Source organism: Eptesicus fuscus, chromosome 1 (genome assembly GCF_027574615.1).
Source record: "Eptesicus fuscus isolate TK198812 chromosome 1, DD_ASM_mEF_20220401, whole genome shotgun sequence".
Taxonomy (NCBI): domain Eukaryota; kingdom Metazoa; phylum Chordata; class Mammalia; order Chiroptera; family Vespertilionidae; genus Eptesicus; species Eptesicus fuscus.
In genome coordinates, this window is record NC_072473.1 from 79,885,248 (window position 1) to 79,903,960 (window position 18,713).

General features: G+C 44.3%; 1 protein-coding gene across 5 annotated transcripts in view; it reads left to right on the forward strand.

Annotated features, from left to right (window-relative positions):
- The first annotated feature begins 5,742 nt into the window (after positions 1-5,742).
- Positions 5,743-18,713, forward strand: part of TMEM164 (transmembrane protein 164) — a 255,268-nt gene continuing 242,297 nt past the window's right edge. The window contains exons 1-3 of one of the 5 annotated variants that reach the window (XM_054723528.1): positions 5,743-5,852; positions 6,566-6,649; positions 6,820-7,234. In XM_054723528.1, the coding sequence (XP_054579503.1) occupies positions 6,845-7,234 (390 nt within the window). In that variant the 5' untranslated portion in view covers positions 5,743-5,852; positions 6,566-6,649; positions 6,820-6,844. Of the gene's footprint in view, positions 5,853-6,165; positions 6,234-6,565; positions 6,650-6,819; positions 7,235-18,713 lie in introns of those variants that run through there. The other 4 variants (XM_054723602.1, XM_054723507.1, XM_054723586.1 and 1 more) reach the window with 4 other exon arrangements.

The window sequence follows — 18,713 nt, forward strand, 5'->3', positions numbered from 1 at the left end:
GCATATTACCCTTTTATTATATAAGATGGTTCATCTTATAGTAAAGCTGCTTATCATGCAATAAGTTCAAGGAATGTCCCACTTGCATGTTCCCAATTTAAAACAAACAAACAAAAAGGGGTGGATAGTAGAGTAATCTCCTGTAAGTAAACTACATCAAGCCTTAATTACTTTAAATTTTTTACTTTAAAATTTTTTCACTTGTAATGCTGATGGGAAAGACACCCATGAAATTACACTGGTGTCAGAATAAGCCAAAGGAAAATGGTTTGGCAAAATGAAAAGATCCCGAGTCTAGTTTATAGAAAGGTTCCTTTATTAACCTTTGGTCGAGGATATGCTTGTATATTTCCAGAAAACTCCTCCAAACCCATGTGGATTCCTACAATAATGGATCTGAGAGAGGAACTGACCAGACTACTCCAACCACAGATAGCAGTGGCCCCAAGCAACATGCTGATGAGACAGAGGAGAAACAGTCCAGAGGTAGGGGATGGTAAAGACGCCTTGCCATGCTAGCAGTCATCAGCAGTGCGTTGGTGCAGGTTGCCCTGGACAAAGCCAAAGAAGCTGGGACCTGCATTGTCATTTCTCATCATTTGTCCACCATCCAGAACTGGAATATCATTGCTGTCATGTCACAGGGGACAGTGATTGAGAAGGGAACCCATAAAAAAACTGTTGGACAGTGATTGGGAAGGGGATTCATAGAACTGTTGACTCAGAAAGGAGCTTACTGCAGACTGATTCCTTTGATGCCTGACAACAATTTTAAAAGGACATGAAAGAACTCAATCCTTTTCATTGAATTTAAAATCTTAAAAGGACCCAGCTCTAAAATTTATTTAAACAAAAAGGGGGGTATGCTTGAGGCTAAGACCAGTAGGTCATAATTATGCAAAAAGTCCTTCAGAAAGCTGATGGGGCTTTTAGCAAGGGCTAAAGGCTATGCACCTATTGTTCTGTTGAGACAATGGTGGCTGAAGGCAATTCCCGTAACCTGATAATCTTTTACTGTTTACAAAACCTTACCTTTGATATGTGTGTTTGCTCTGCTAAAGGGCAAATGTATGTTCTAGTAAATAAAAGCAAAGGGGACAGAAAAGTCAGAGAGCTTCTCCACTAGAGGGAAGTGATCCACCTTACAAATTTATATTTCTTGTCTAGTGTATCCATTTATGTGCGGCTCCTTCTCCAGGTTCCTGAACCCTTGCTGCAAAAGACAGCAGCAGCTGCCTGCCACAATGAAAGTCAAATTTGTGAGACAGGTGTTGGTGAAAAGGAAAGAGGTTTGAGTGCCAGCATCTTGAGAAGATGGGGGACTCCTGTCCTCAAGAACCCATCTTAATATCTCAGTGCAGGCAGATGTTTTTATAAGGATGTAGCAGGAAGGCAGAACAAAGAGATCAGGGGAAGGGGCTGTAGACATGCCATCTCCTGGGTGTAAAGAAAGGGAGAGCTGAAGGAGAATTCGAACATGCTGCTTTTCCCGAGAAGTGAAGACACCTGTGGGTCTTTAGGGCTAGCTGCCAAGCAGTGCTTCTCTCCTGAAACAGGTGGCTCTAAGTTGTAAAAAAAAAAAAAGGGGGGGGGGAGCTAGATAAGAAGTGAAAACACCTGACTTTATTTACATACTTAAGAAAACAAGGAGTTGGCTATAGCCTTGAGAGAATGCAGAATACACAAACTTTATTGCTTAATTGAAATGTTAAATTATGGTTAAAAATGTATGCTGGTGTTGATGATTGTGGGTAAAGAAGCACTAAGCAGATAGATCAAGACAAAAACTTCTCTCTTCATTCTCCTCCATACACATGCAGTTTATTTTTACTGATAACACTTGATATAATATCAGGATTGTGCATTGGTTTTTGCTTGTGGTTGATCATGTATGAATTTGACTTTCAGGTTATATTGGGGTAGAGGGGCAGGAGTAGTCTCAAAGGATATTAATTGCAGGAATAGAAAAGGTCAGATGGCCAAGTCAAAGAGCAAGCCCATGCTGTTGAACCTCAAATTCTAGTTCTCTGCCACTAACTTGTGTGATCTTAGACAAGTCACTTTACCACTCTGAACTTCATTTTTTCTGTGATAATAATTTTGACACTTTGGACTTCACAGGAAGTCAGCTGAGCTCATAACTGGGAAGGTACTTTGGACAAAGGAATTTAGGGTCTTGTCTTAATAGGCAGAAAGGTGGCTCAGGTCACCAATCCAGGTAGATCAGCTTTCTGCTTTAAGATTCAAACATGACTTGGATGAAAAGAGGGAAGGCTGAGTTCCTAGAATCATAGAATATTATAGCCAGCAGGTATCTTAGAAACCATTCTAGTTCAACCCCTTCATTTTATCTGAATACACTGAAACAGAGAGAGATGACTCTCCCCAAGGTCTCTCTGAACGGAGCCTGGATTCCAGGTTTCCTTTTCATGTGCTCTGCAAGGCTCCTCTTAAAAAGCAAAGCTCATTTGCTCTTGTTACTGTTTGGAGACAAGAAGCCTCTGGCCTGTGTTCCAGCAAGAAAATGATCAGGACATTTGTGTGAAGCTTTTTGAGATTCTAAAATTTGACACAGTGTTTCAGTTCAATTATTGCTGGAACTGAACTCTATGGGGACAACAATCTCCTAGTGTTTGTCTACTACCTACTATCTTTACCACTCTGCTAGGTGCTGTGGGGGGCGTGTTAGAAAAGATTAAGAACCATTTCTGCTGTCAAAGATCTGAGTGTGGGAGACAGGACTAACAATGAGAACAATGGAAGGCAGTATGTGATTCAGAATAAAATGAGTAGTGCAGGCAATAACTGCTATAGAAGTTTAGAGGAGGCAGAAAGCTCTGGGAACTGGGGGTGAGGTTTACGAGACTGCAGTTTCACTTGGGGTTAGAAGGATGGGTAGGACTGTTTATACAGATGTGGGGGAGGGCACCGAATTTGAGTATGTATGCATGTATGAGCAGATGCAGAACTGGGTAAAATAATGGGAAGCACTTACTGAGCACTTTCTATGCACCAGATACTACATACTGTTCTATATAGTTCAACTTACTTAAATGTATATAATCCTAGGAATTGAACAACAGATCATTAACAACCCTTCATTTAATACATAGAAATTGAGATAGAGAGAGGTTGAATAAATTGCAGCAAGTAAAAGACATAAATTTAATTATAAAAACACTTGGTGATTCTACCTATGAAAAAAAGAATCATTTGTGGCTCAGGTGAGAAAGTTGGCCTGGCTACAGTTATTTAAAGACAGTCATTTTGCAAACACAAGGACTCTAGGCTAAATTCCCAACTGAAGTTCAGCATAGAAATTGGAGGGATTAATGAAGCCATTTATTGAGTTGGTCTAGCCTATTAACCTAAAATAAAAGGCCAAAGTGAGAGAAACAAGCGTTTATTTGAGATCCAAAAGAATAGCTTGTCGGGAAGCACTGATTCTGGCAGTAACTCAAATAGCATTTGGAATAGGAGGTGAAGGGGCCATTTATGAGAAAGGGAAGGGGAACAATTACAGGAATAGAAGTAAGGCATTTCTATAAGTGCAGATAAGCTAAAATAGTGATACTAATTCTAAATAAGGTCTTTAATTTTCAATCCCATGGTCATAAATGTCTGCTTTCTTGTTATCTTTGCAAACAATTGTTTGGAATACAGTGCTGCTTTAGGTCCGTTCAAAGGTTATTTTGCTCAGTTTTATCATTCCAAAAGTTTGGAGGGTAAGATATGAAACGCAGCTTCTCTGGGATGGAAGCTCCAACTCCATTTTAAAGTAGCTCCAGTTAGCCCTGGGCAGGTAGTTCAGTTGGTTATAGAGCATTGTCTCATACACCAAGGTTGTAGGTTTGAACTCCAATCAGGGGACATACAAGAATCAACCAATGAATGCATAAATAAGCAGAACAACAAACTGATGATTCTCTCTCAAATCAATAAAAATTAAAAAATAAAGTGGCTCCATTTATATTATTTTTCACACCTCATTCTTATTTCCTTCAACATAGGAACTTGAGGTCTCCAGATGCTGCATGTCATTGCCAGGAGCTCCACAGCTTTATCCTTAGTTTCCGGTTTTGTTGCAGAGGATTAACAAAACACCTAAGGAGAATGAATAAGTGAGCCTCTGAATCAGTTTGTTTGTGGTTGTTCTTTAAAAAAATTTTTAAATCCTCACCCAAGGATATTTTCCCATTGCTTTTAAATAGAGTGGAAGGGAGGGGAGAGAGAGAGAGAGAGAGAGAGAGAGAGAGAGAGAGAGAGAAAGAGAAACAGATTGGTTGCCTCCTGCACATATGCCCCTGACCAGGAATCAAACCACCAACCTGTGTGCAGGCCTACTCTGTACACTGAGCCAAACTGGCCAGGGCGTGGTTGTTCTTTATTAATTAGCATTTGAAGAGCATCCAGCCTATGGTAGATTCTGTACAAAAACTTGGAATTAGACAAGCTACCTGGCTCTGAGGCTATAATCAGACTTAGGATGGGAGGACAATGGCCTGATAATATAGCATATTTTATTTTATATTTTGAGTCTGGCTTGCAGCCAACACCCCAAGTGTTTCCTAGGCAAGGTACCCAGCTGTGTTTTTCTGGATATTCTCCTAACTCATTGTAAGTCTTCAATAAATATTAAAGCAACATAAGGTAGATTTTAAGAAGGTCCTTTTCCTGTTTCCTTATCCCAAGAAAAGCAAGCCATAGTCTATGGGTAGAAAGCAGCAGGTGAGAAAGGGCCCTGTTTCAATCAGATGTCCTTACCAATTCTTGGGCCCTTCCCACACCCACATTGTCCTGGCTGGCCTTTCAGTGTCAGGACTCTTCACCAAGTGCCAAGTGTATTACAGTTTGGGAAGCAGCTGCTGCCTTGCTAGGAGGAAGGAGTGAAGGAGGTCAGGGGAGTTTTCTTTTGGTCTGGCAAGTCTCCAATTGAAGGCATTGTAGGAGAAAGGGGAGAAGGGAGCGCCTGGAGAGGGAGTGGCAGAGGTGGGCTGTGCAGCCCAAGGTAAAGAGAGAGAAATACCAAATCCAAGCAGGAGGGGGAAGAGCAGGGAAAAGGACTAGAAGCCCGTGTCCTAGGGACTGAAGTGTGAGGAGTGGGGCTGTAGCTAGAAATGAGAGAAGCTGCCATCCTGGTCCTGCACTATCCTAGGGCAAAAAGAGTCTACTATTCCAGTGCAAAAAGGAGGAGACTCCAGGAGGAGAAGGCCAGACCCAGCCAACACCCCAAAGGAAAGCTGGCCCAGCTACTCTGCACTAGACTTCAGCCCCTGGAGAACTTAAAGCCAGCTAAGTACCCGGAGCAAAAAGACGTGCCTGGGAGACGCTAGTCGCAGGATGTGGAGTCAGTCAAAAGGCTTCACAGAAGGAGGAGCCTTCAGCACCCTTTGGGGAAGGAAGGTGGATGTGCTGCCAGCAGGCTCCAAGAGTGCAGAATACGAGGCAGGCCCAGGAAGGAGGGGAAGGAGGCGGAGATTGAGCCCAGAGGAAGAAGAGGGGAGGGAGAGCCAAGAAGCAAGGTGGGAGGTGTGACTGGGGGTGGCGGTGGCGGGTGCGAGGGGGCCCGAAGAGGGAAGGAAGCGAGGCGGGGTAGTCGTGGCCAGCGAGCGTGGAGCACTGGGGGGGGGGGGGGGGGGGGCGGGCTGAGCAGTACCGGAGGAGGCAGCGGCGGCGAGGGGGAGGAGAGAGAGGGGAAGAAGGAGGAAGCGAGCGCAGCGGCTGCAGGGGGAGGAAGACGGGAGGAGGAGCCGTGCGCGGCGGCTGCGGCCGCCCGGGAAGCCGAGCGCCGGGGCGCAGGGAGCTCGGGAGCCTAGAGGTGGCCCGAGCCGGGGCCGCGGGCCGAGCTGCCGGTGAGTGGAGCCCCAAGGGGCGCGGCGGCCGGTTCCTGGGGCCGGGTGGGAGGCGCGGGAAGATGCGGCGCCTGGTTGGAGGGAGGGGGCCGGCTGTAGCCCAGCCCCTGGCCGGCCCGGCCTCCCTCCTACCTCCCTCCCTCCCTCCCTCTTTCCCTGCCGGCTTCCTCCCGCCGCTGCCCGCGCGAAGGGGGCTGGTCCCGGGCGGGCCGCGGGCTGGGGGAGGTGCTGCCCAGAGGGCGGGAGCCGGGGGTGGAGTTGGGGGCTTGGGGGTGTACCCGGGGGCGGGCGGCTGGACCTGGAGGGTTCTAAATTGGCCGGAGGGACCCGACCGCGGCGAAGTTGCTAGCTGGGGGCAGAGAAGGCCACGCGGTTGCCGGAGTAAGCGATCCCCAGTGGCGAGTGTGTGAAAGGAGGAGTCCGGCGTCCCTGCCGTCCCTGTCGCCCTCCCTGCCTGCCCGGCCCCCTAGCTCCTCTCCTGGCCTCCGCGTGTTCCTCGCTCTCACCCCCGTCACCCCCTGGTTCGCTCCCGAGGCACTGCTGGGTCCCCTCGGCCCTGAACCTCTCCGCCTCTGACTTCCCCTGACCCCTGCTTGCTTCGCCACTGCCTGGGTTCCCCTTTTCTTCCCTCGCTAGTTACCCTTCCCCGCTTGGTAATTCCCGATGCAATTGCCTCTTTGAGACCTTTTTTTTTTTCCTCTCCTTCCTTTTAGATTGGCCAACGGCTCGTTTCAACCCTGCCTCGTTGGTGGCCACTGGAGAAGCGCGGGGGGCTCCCCAGACAGCCGTGGGGACAAGTTAGAGCCAGCACTTTACCCCGGGCCTCGCGTGTAGCTTCCCCTCCCCTGCTCTCGGTGCCCCCGTGTCTGGAGGGAGTGCGGGTGTGGGTGTGTGCCCTCTGTACATGTCCCACCACCCGGGCAACTCTCTGGGCTTGTGTTCCATCTCACTCTTGCTTCCTGCACAGTGGTCGAGGGGAGCCACTTTGCATCATGTCCCGGTATAGCTACCAAACTCTTCTGGACTGGCTCTATGGGGGCGTGGACCCCAGCTTTGCAGGCAATGGGGGCCCCGACTGTGCTGCCTTCCTCTCTTGGCAGCAGCGGCTGCTGGAAAGTGTGGTGGTCCTGACCCTGGCCCTGTTGGAGATCCTGGTGGCCCTGCGGCACATCCTGAGGCAGACGAAGGAGGACGGTAGGGGTGGCCATGGCTGCCAGCCAGAGCAGGTGACCCAGCGGCCAGAGGAAGGCAAGGAGAGCCTGAGCAAGAATCTGCTCTTAGTAGCCCTGTGCCTGACCTTCGGGGTGGAGGTGGGCTTTAAGTTCGCCACCAAGACTGTCATCTACCTGCTCAACCCCTGTCACCTGGTCACCATGATGCATGTGAGTTTGTTGACTTTTTCCTGGGCAGCCTTAGTGATAAGAGTCGTTAGTTTGCTTAGGACACTTGGCAGTGTACAGCACCTCATCCCTTCGGGAAGTGGGACCTTTAAAAATGATTTTCCAAAGATCTGTTTTTGTGCATATTTCAGATTGGCTTCCTTTCACCTTTGCACAATGCATCAGCCTCACAGTGTGGGGAAAGAACATAGCACCAGAGCTGAATGGCTCTCAGACTGGCTGCCTGTCCCTCCCAGCCCTGCTGGGGCCTTTCACAAGCAGGAAGTCCAGCCCAGCCAGGTGCCCTTTCTGAATCACATCTGGAGACCTGGCCCAGCCCCCATGCTCTCTGTCACAGTTAATCCCCAGAGGCCTGGTGACATTCTTTACTGGAGGTGATCAAATAAGGTTCCTTTTCTCTACTAGGGTACTTTGGGAAAATACTTTTATGGGTTTCCCTTAATTATTCTTTCATTTGGGAGTTTGTACTCTTAGGATGATGTCTGCTTTTGAATTCTGAGGGTTTGGAGCAGCACCAAGCTCCTACTAAGTGCTCTCTGAAACAGGCCCCAGGCTGACTCAGGAACACTGGACTGGTGGTTTCTATTCTGGTGAAAATTCTATTTAATTTTTTTGCAAACCTCTTTATCTTATCATTCTTATCCTATCTGCTGTGGTCATGGTCCAGGGGCACTCAGAGAGCTGATTTCTTTACCTTCCATTAGCCATATTAAGAAAAACAAACTGTATTAAAAAGGAAAGTGTCAGATACATAAAAATAATCTGATTGAAGACCAAGAGTGAGGCTGTCTTTCTGTACTCAGCCTGTGTGAAGAGATGTTATAAAACTATAAAATCATGGAGGATAAGGAAGAGGAGAAAGGGAAACAAATCTTTTGTAAATTTCAGGATGTGGAAAACTTGGTGTGTTTTATTCAGAAATAGTTTTGAAACCTGTCATTAAAATCTTTATTGCATTTGTATTTGTAGGTTATTCTCAGGAGACTTGTGACAGCCCTATGTGGGGCAGGAGGTTAAGATTATTATCTCCATTTTTCTGGCTTGTTGGGTGCCTAGGGATAGGGTGGTCACTTGCCTGCAGCCAAAAGATGAATTATCTTCGGGTTGGTCTTTGGGATGGCAAGCTGGCAGTGAAATAGGGCAGTCCCTGTGGGGAGGCTGAGGCTGATCAGCATGACAATGCCTACTTGAGGCTCACAAGCTTGTTACCTCTTTGTTCTAGAGCTCCTTGATTGCAGATTCTTGGCCTCAGTTTTCCTATCTGTAAAATGTGGTAAATGACCTCAAGCCCTTCCCATTTTGCAGGTGTGGCAAAGAGATGCAGATAGCTTTGTAATAAAGAGGCTGTTATTGATTGGGTGGCTCTCATTACTGAGCAGAGCTGGAGGGGGCAACATTTTTTTTTTTATTATTATAAGAAAAGGCTTCTTGAGAAGTGGTGCTATTCACAGGAAGCTCAGGGCTCTCCCAGCTAGACCTTCTGTGTAAATTTGAGCCAGTCCTCTTTCTTTTTTTTCATGAATGGCCTGTTTGTTAATGAGAGGAAACAACGCATCTCAGCCACTGTTGCATGAGGCTCTTGGGACAGGAGTGCTTTTTTTGGACGGCAGGTGGTGAGGGTCAGAGGGCACCTCTTCCACAAAAGGGTCTTGAGGCCTCTGGCAGCCACATATCTAGAAGGTCAACAAAGGACTAAATTCAGCCCGACTGGGGCTGCTCTTGGTGTGATGACGTCAAACCTGGCAGTACCATGGTTTTTACTGGAAAGGTTTTTAGAGGCTTTTAGAAGACTCTGGAGATTTAGTTTTGGCATTAATTAGTTGTGTGACTGGGGAGAGTACTCTTCCTGGACCTTAGTTTGCCCATCTGCAAAATGAGACAGAATTTTCACTCCTAGCTATTGACAGCCTATGTTCTGTGGTCCTTTTCTCCATTAAGCAGTGGCCTGGGATGCAACAGATAACTATTCTAGAAATGCTTTTGCCTCCCATGGTTGGAAAAGGAAACTAAGTCAGATGGACTTGTTCATCTTTTGCTGCTTCCTCTGTCTCCTCAGTAAAGTCAACCTGACCTGGTCACCCTTGGGGATATGTATAGATGATTATGGCATTTAGAGCTGGTTGCTGCAGAGAGATGGATGTTTGGGGGAGTATGGACTGATTCCTGTCACCTGTGCATTTTCTATTGCCCTGGGCTTAGCTCAAGCTCTGAACAGAGTCATGCTGAGGAAGACTTGAGCCCACCCTGGAGTAGACTCCTCTGTCCTTTACTCCTAAGTCACTGCTTTGTGTCATTTAAATAGTAACTTCTGGCCTACCAGGGGACCTAGTCTTTGATGACTCCAATGTTCCATACCCTACCTATGGCTCTTTCTGGGAAGCATGAATGTGTGGATTTTAAAACCTTTACATAAGTCTTTAAAAAATTCACAACAGATGGTTGGAAATAGTTTGCTGACTTGGTTGCAGCAATGACTAATGATAGTAAGTATGGTTAATATTACCTTACATTTATCTAGCACTTTACTGTTTTATTTTAAGGCCCTTTCACATAACTTCTTTTATTTAGAGTTATAATGAAATAACTTGGACCTGGAGAAAGAGATGTTAAAATGTTTCCTGTGACTGTGTATATTCCAAAGGGGAGAGGATGAGTACAAAGAAATACTTTGGCAAATGAATTCGCTGAATTAAGCTATATTTTGGCAGTAAATTATATGGAGTTCAAAGGTCATGATGAGGGAGGGGAGACATTAGCTGAAATAAAGGGGAGAGCTTAGCAGAAACATTTCTGATGTGTGTCTCACAACAGGATGACTCAGTTTTGGCTTTATAGAAAGACCTTGTTCCTCAGTGAGTGCAAGTTTGTCTATAACAAGGATGGCATTGCTTTAGGCCAGGAAATAGAAGAGTTAGAGAGAAGTTGGTTAGTCGCCTCATCTCCCATTTTGCAATCTGTAAAATATGTATTCCCAAAACCTCGTTGCACAGATCCTCCTCTTGGCCACATTGCCAGCTTTAGAAGCATAAGGAAGGGCAGTTTTTGTGCTTGAGTTCTGGTCTTGATTAATAGTCCTGGTGTCAAGTTTCTTTTTGGTCTTGTCTGATTTCTCAAAGAAGAAATGTGGACTGATAGAGGTTTATATGATTGAAGCAGCACCATCTCACATCTAAACTCAAGCCAGAGATGTCTGAGGGTTCTCAGGGTCAGCAAAGCAGCACCATCGTTAAACTTCTTGCTGAATATCAGTGGCATTTACCAATTACACCAATAAATATTTCTTCAAGCATAGCTAGTCCCCTTGTGCATATTATTTTGGCAGGTGTGGGTGACAGGAAATGAATTTACTGAGTGATTATGCTGTTTACGAAAAATCACCCAGCCACATTAGTGGCAGAGGTGGCTTAGGAACTGAGCTGCCACAGTGGCAAGCTGGCTTTAGCAGGAAGAGATTCTCTTAGCTATTTAAACCCCCAAACCTACAATTTCTCAGCAGAAGGTTTAAAATGTCCTTGATTGATTGTATCTGTAAAGACCAGTTGTCCTAAATTAGTGGCCCTTTATTTCCCTTGTATAAGTTATATTGTCTTTGCTTTAGAAACTTAACAGAAAGATCCCATTTGGAATGTCTTGTCTAATTGTCCAATTGCTGTTGGTTCTGTGTGTGTCTGTGTCAACATCTCCTGATGGGGCACTGAACTTAGTGAGGCACAATAAATGCCATTTAGTCCTCAGTGTTATGTGTACATAAGGTAAGCTGGATCCAGGCTGGACATTTTGCAAATAATTGATGTTATCCCCATAGCCCCAAGGCACTGTTTTTTAGCCAGTAATACTGAGTGCACCCCATTCTTTTTTAGAGTTGCCATTTGCTATTTGATTTCATGTCTTCTTTATAATATATTAGAAGTCTGATTTCCTCCAAATATAGCTTATCTGCTTTTGGTTCACCATTTGATTTGCTTACTTCTTCCTCCTTGCTGGAAGTGTAGAATGGCACATACTCAAAACAGTTCTGAGCTTTTTTGTGGCAACTCTGGGAATTAGCTGAATATACTCCAGTGTGTTCCATTTGCTCTGTGATGAATTTGTTTTACAGAAAACCTGATGGATTTGAGAACTAGCTTCCCCACCCCACTCCTTGACTTCAGACCAGCTATACCTCCTCATCCCCATCTGCTGTCTAGAGTGCTGATAAGGGCTCCTGCTTGGAATTGACATCGGATGGGTAATGGGTACAATGAAGGATCCAGCCATCTGCTGATAGCTTATCAGATGGACTGTGTCCTGTGCCATCAGTCTAGGGGGACACAAGAGGATATTGTTTATATGGGCCTCAGCAGTGAGGCATAACATTCCTTTTTAGTTGGTTTTATTTTTTCCCCCATGGAAATTTGCAGAGAATTTTTCCATCTTTCATTGTTACAGTCTTTTGGGGGCATCCATTATAAAGAGAAATGGTGTGCATTGGTGGATTAAACAGCCCACAGACAGCCCTGGGATTTAAAATTATGATGCTAGTTCAGCTCATGGCTTGCTAGGGAACCTGTACAAATTATTTAACCCTTTCCTATCTCTATCTTCTCCATGAAATGGGCCCCAAGCAAACAAAGCATTTTAATCCTCTGAATAACTATGTGGTCACTTAAACAGAGAAACTGGGCAAAGCTGATCAAAGCTGGCATATGCCCAATGTATTTTTACCTCTGACTCAGAAACTGACACACCTCAATTCCTTTTCATCTTTGATAGCCATTAGAATCCATCCCTTTAATCCTTTCTGTCGCTTTTCTCTGGATCCTGGCTTGTGCCTGCAGACCCTCCTAACGCACAGTCTATAAAACTGGATGCTGAAACTTACTAGAGGCCCAGCCCACAGCTAGTAAGAGGAAAGATGTATTTGCCAGCCGTTGCTCGCCATGCACCTGTTAGTACCGTGGTCAGCAAACTGCGGCTCGCGAGCCACATGCAGCTCTTTGGCCCCTTGAGTGTGGCTCTTCCACAAAATACCACGGCCTGGGTGAGTCTATTTTGAAGAAGTGGCGTTAGAAGAAGTTTAAGTTTTAAAAATTTGGCTCTCAAAAGAAATTTCAATCGTTGTACTATTGATATTTGGCTCTGTTGACTAATGAGTTTGCCGACCACTGTGTTAGTACAACCCATCATGGGGCTTGCTTTTGAGTTACAGTATGTTGCTGGCTCCTATTCAGGGGGTAATCCTCAGGGTCCCTGAATTTTTGTTCCTTTGCCATAAAGTGGCACCTTTGTCATCGTCATCATGGACTTTGTCATGTGTTCCTCCCCTCCATAGATACTCTTCTGAGAATTCTCTATGAAACTTTTCAAATGACCCTGACCTGACTCTAGTTATTCCAATTATTTTAGTAAAACCATTTTTCTTCCTTTCTGAGCTCTCTGAACATTCCTCAGCCTATTTGATTCTTTAAAGTATACCTTTGTATACGTTAGGTAATTCTGTAGGTGTTTGGCTGAGTTGCTTGGTTTTTTTTTTTTTTTTTGTATACATGTAGGTGATTCTGTAAGTATTTGGCTGAGTTGCTTGTTTTTTTTTTTGTATTTTTTTGTTTTTTTTTTATATTTTTATTGAGGTATTATATGTGTACATATCTTACTATTACCCCCCCACCCCACACCCACACATGCCCTCCCCCCCCAGAGTTTTGCGTCCATTGTTTATGCTTATATGCATGCATACAAGTCCTTCGTTTGATTTCATAAGAGTTGCTTGTTTTTGCACGTTTGTTTAGTCTCTACCATTAGCGGGAATACTTTTTTTTTTTTTTTAACCAAAAGGAATAGTGCTTCTTTTTCTTTGTAATTTCCTGCAGAGCTTAATACAATATATACATGCACATTAATTGTTTAATGTGTGCCTGGAAAATGCTGATGGACTGACAGAGCTGATTTGATAATTCCCTGTTTTCTTTTCCCTCTGGTGGCCCTGTTTGTTCTCCTGAGGTCTCATGGGCATGGTTCCTATGTCTCCTTGTGCCATTAGGAAAACATCCTGTCTGTTTTTTTTGTTTTTGTTTTTTTTTAAAATAACCAGAGTAGAGAGGCACTTTCGGCTCCAGCTCACACATCTTTTTGTTGAATTTCCATCACAAAGAGCTGGTTATTAGAACTGCAGCCCATTTTCTGCCTGAAGTATCCATTCCCTTTCATCCCAATGAGGAAATTATGTTGTTGGATCTTGGTATTAATCCCCTGGTAGATATCTGGATAATACCTACTTTCTTTTTGTCCTTTTTGATATCATATAAATTTTTAAAAATTGTTATTAGGCTAGTGACTTACTTCCCATCTTTTTGCTCTTCTATATTTTTCAGTGGGTAGCTCGTTGTCATCATGCCTCATTAAAATACCCTCTCTGCAAGAACAGCCAGGTTTCTCAACTTCTCCTGGTTTTTCATGTCTTTTTTAATGTTATTTTTTTAGCTTTATTGAGGTATACTTGACAAAAGAAATTGTGATATATTTATTTTTTTAAATATATTGTTATTGATTTCAGAGAGGAAGGGAGAGGGAGAGATAGAAATATCAATGATGAGAGAGAATCATTTATCAACTGCCTCCGGCACGCCCCCCACTGGGGATTGAGCCTGCAACCTGGGCATGTGCCCTGACTGGGAATCGAGCCATAACCTCCTGGTTCATAGGTCGATGCTCAACCACTGAACCATGCCAGTCAAGCAACTGTGAGATATTTTAAGGGTACAGCATGATGATTTGTTATAGGTACACGTTGTAAAAGGACCCTCCCCCCCATTGATTTTTAACACAAGAATGGTCTTTCTTATTGCTTGTTAAATTGAGAGTTTTTTTGTCTCAGGTGCTCCTCTTCTGCCAGTAACTGGCTGAGTGGACATGAAGAACTATGGGTATGGAGGGCAGTGATTCTTGAACTTTCTCTGTGAAAGATCCCCTTGGAAGCTTGTTATAGGTATAGGTATAGGTCAAGGATGGGGATCTACATTTATTACAAACTCCCGAGTAATTCTGATGCTGATAAACCTTGGACCCCACTTTGAGAGACTAGTTTAGTGGCTACTTTTATGTGGGAAGTTGGTTCAAAAGCTCATCCTGTCTGGCATGATTGCCCCGTGGGAAGGGCATTTAGTCTTCTGGTAGAACCTCAGTGTTTATATAGGTGATAAATAATGTGACTGAAATGAGAGGTTTCAGTTGGGGCCCCAAGTTATTGTGAGTTGGCTTTACAGTTCCAGTAGCTTGTTTGGTGACTGGTATTATTCTGTCAATGGAGTGTTTCAGCCAGGCATTCCAGTCCTTCAGCACCTCCCAGTCCTTCTACGTTCCCTCCCTTCCTTCAAGCCTCTAAGATCTCCAGGAACTAACAATAGGAAATATTGACACATGGTTATTGCATGCTAACTTAACTGTTTGCAGAACTCTTAAATAGACATTGGAATTTATTCATTCTTGTATTCATTCAGCAAACATTTATCCAGTGCTATTAAGTGTCAAACATTGTGTCAGGCACTGGAGATTCAAAGATAAATAAGAAACATTCTTTGTCCTTGTGTTGTTCACAGTTTAGATGAGACAGGGAAGAAAAGAGATCAACTAAATTGCAACACGACATGTACAGCAACAGTTTTGAACAAAGCATAGAGGACCGAGTGTCTTTTTTTCCTAGTGCAAGTAAGGAAATCTTCCTAGAGGAGGTGACATTATAGCTGGATCATAAAAGAGACAAATTAGTTCCATGAGAGGGGAGATCCTATGTATCTTGTTTTCTATTCTAGTGCCTCTAACAGGGCCAGGCTTATAGTAGGTGTTCAATGAACACGTCTGAATGAATGAGTAGGAGTTTGTTGGATGTTGCAGGAAGGAGCAGAATTCAAGGCATAGGAAATTATATGTGCAAAGGCACACAGAGTTACTTTGTTTTTCACAGGAAAATGTCTCAACTGTAACTTGCAGTCATTTGAATATTATAATCAGGGCCAGAGTTCTTATTTTTCCCTTGACAAACCAAGTAAAACTAGGAATGCTCTGTCATTTCTGGACTGTTAATAAGACAACTGCAGTTGCCCATGAATCTTTGATATAAGGACTTGTGAGATAGTGATCTCTGTGTTGTTCCAAGGAGGGTTCACACTATCAAGGACAGACACACAGATCATTGATGAGAGGGGGCAGACATTAAATACAGAAAATGAGATAGCAGACATCCCACCTGTGACCAGAAAATATTTTTCATTTTTTTATTTATTAAGGTATTACATATGTGTCCTTATCCCCATTGCCCTCCACCCCACTCCTATGTTCATAGCAGCAATTTACAATAGCAAAGATTTGGAAACAGCCTAAGTGCCCATCAGCAGATGAGTGGATTAGAAAACTGTGGTACATCTACACAATGGAATACTATGCTGCTGTAAAATGGAAGGAACTCTTACCATTTGCAACAACATGGATGGAGCTGGAAAGCATTATGCTAAGTGAAATAAGTCAGTCAGAGAAAGATAAATATCATATGATCTCACTCATTTGCGGATCATAATGAACAACAGAAAATGATTTTTAATGGCTCATGGAATGGTTGGTGCCTCCACTAAAGTCTACAGCAGAACTAATAGAATGTGATGCTATCCTTTCTTTTTCCTTTTCCTTCTTCCTTGCTTCCAAGTCTCTTCCCCCACCCACTGCATGCAAACCTTCCTCCTTCCAGAGTACTCCAAGCTCCAAAACAATCTCTTCTACAATTCAAAATTCCCATTCCACTAGATAAGGTGATATCCAAGATGGAACGAGGAAGAAAGCAGTTCCATTTTAGAGATTTATACTGAAGTGTGAGTGGCCCTTAGACTCAACTGGATGTGGGGCAGAGGATGAATTTTAAAAAGGGCCTTGTTACCCTGACTTGATCCAAATGGTGAGGTATATCCCAATGTATTTGAGCAGTGGCCAATGTTTGTGAGCAGTTCCTTGCCCCATTGTTGGTCTCTTCCCCACCCTGCCCCACCCAGAGAACTGGGGTTATCAGTGTCTTGCTACCCTCCTTGCTGACCCTCCTGGGTACGTGTGCACCTAAGGTACTTGGGTGCAGCAGTTATGTTTGAAAGCTTGGAGAAGACTCCTCCTCTTTTGGGTAGCAGTCCTCTTTGTTTACTCTGCCAGCTAAACAGGGCATGGCTTGCATATCTGGCAGTGCATGGTGTGTCAAGGGACTTAGACCTGCTGCCAGCCTGAGCTCTTGCAGGGGGAGGGTATGGGGAATCTCTTGGTTGGCTGTGGTTCCTTTCCAGTAGCTGCTGGAGGAAATGCCAGATGGAAGAAGGGATGAGTCTTGTCCTGGGCTGGGTGGTTCTGAGGGAAGGGAATGGATGACAGGAGCTAGGAGGTTAGAGAGGATTGGCCTGTCTGGCAGAAATAGTTCAAGTTATGCCCTGTGGGCAGGTGTTTAGGTGGGTAGAAGAGGGATAAGCAAGATTATCTGGAGGAGAAAGTAAGCATGAGCCCATTCCAGTTTCATCCTTATGTCTTTAGTCTCCCTATCTCCATCACACACCAGTGTTGTCATAAACTCGGGAGGGTGGGGGTGTATTTTGCCTGTGAACTGAATCGCCTTTGCCAGTCGACCAGCTGTGTTTGCATAAAGACTCGGGCTGACTGTGCTCTGGCTGTTGCTAGCAAAAAAGACATTTCATTCAGGTGCTGATTAAATAAGGCGCAGAGCCGGATTGCACATTAAGGCCTTTAACTGGGGCTCTGGGAGCCTTGGGTAAACACTTATTAGATGTTCTGGGCAGAGCATTAGCAGACACTGCTGGAAATGAGGTACTTTTTTCAGAAATCAGGTTGAGGGGAAAAGGAGGTGATGAGAGACTTTTAGAGACTTGAATCTCTTCCTAGATTAATCAGATCCGAGCTGCTGGCAGGTACACAGAATGGCTAAACAGGCTTCCTCATTGGCATTGACTTGACAAATTCTCGCTGGGACATTGTAGGTTCAGATTGGGACACAGCAGGGAGTGTGACTAAGTAGAGTAGGAGAAAAGCCTCCTTTTCCTAATGAAAGTTCAGTTTAATGGATTGAACTTTTGGACCATATTTCCTGAGTTTGTTATTGAGCTTCATCACCACATGAGTTTAGGCATGTCAATTAAAAGCTCTCAACCTCAATTTCACTCATCTGTAAAATGTCAACAATAATAGTACCCACCTAACAGGGTTGTTGTAAGGATTAAATAAAATAATTTAAATCAAGCATGTAGCAGAAGGCCTGGCTCACTGTGAGCACTCAACAGATGTCAGCAATTTTTCATACTACTACTACTACTACTACTACTACTACTACTACTACTACTACATATTTTAAGGCAGCACTGACACACTGGATAAGAGTACAGACACTAGGATGGGAAAGGCCTGGGTTCAAATCCTACTACTGGCTGTGTAACCCTGGGCAACTTACTTAACCTCTCTAAGCCTAAGTTTCCATAATTGTAAAATGGAATAATAATCATACCTATCCTGAAGGACTGTTGTGAGGATTAAATTAAAAATACTAAGAAAGCACTTTAGATAGTATCTGGCACATAGTAAACATTCAATAAATTTTAGCTGTGATGATGGTGATAATGATGATGACCATCATCAGTATTATGGTGATGGCTGCTGCTGTAAGCTTGGGTGCTTGATGTTGGTTTAAGACCGTGGTCGGCAAATTGCGGCTCGCGAGCCACCTGCGGCTCTTTGGCCCCTTGAGTGTGGCTCTTCCACAAAATACCACGGCCTGGATGAGTCTATTTTGAAGAAGTGGCGTTAGAAGAAGTTTAAGTTTAAAAAATTTGGCTCTCAAAAGAAATTTCAGTCGTTGTACTGTTGATATTTGGCTCTGTTGACTAATGAGTTTGCCTACCACTGGCTTAAGATAATAGGGATTAGATACAGGAGGGCAGCTTTAAGAACCTCACCTGAGAAAAGCTGCCCTGGCATCTTTGTTTCATGCAGTGGGCAAAAATGCTGGTTCTATGAAGTTGGCACCCAAGTAATCTCTATAGGGCAGGGCGGCTTGGCTGTTTGAGACCTAAGAACAGTTTTGTGAGTAATTTGAAAGTCACTTTAAATTGCACAGTCCTAGTATTTGGGGGATGGCTCTCACTGGTGGAAGGTTGGCTTTCCAGGGACCTCTTGGCTTAATTATTGCTGCTTTTCATCAATGGACTGGCTCCATGGTGCAAGCTATCTTGAGATTGGTAACCTAGGAAACAGTGAGCCCATGACAGAAGTATGAAATGAGTGGTTTGAGGGTGTGTGGGCAGAGACAATTATTTTTTACATTTTCATTATATTTCATTTGCTTGAGGGGAGTGCAACTTCCTCAAGTGCCACCTGTTACCAGAGTTAGGTAATTATTAGAGGAGAAGGGCTGCTCCCAGAGCTCCTAGGAGAAAGGAGGGTTTTAAGTACA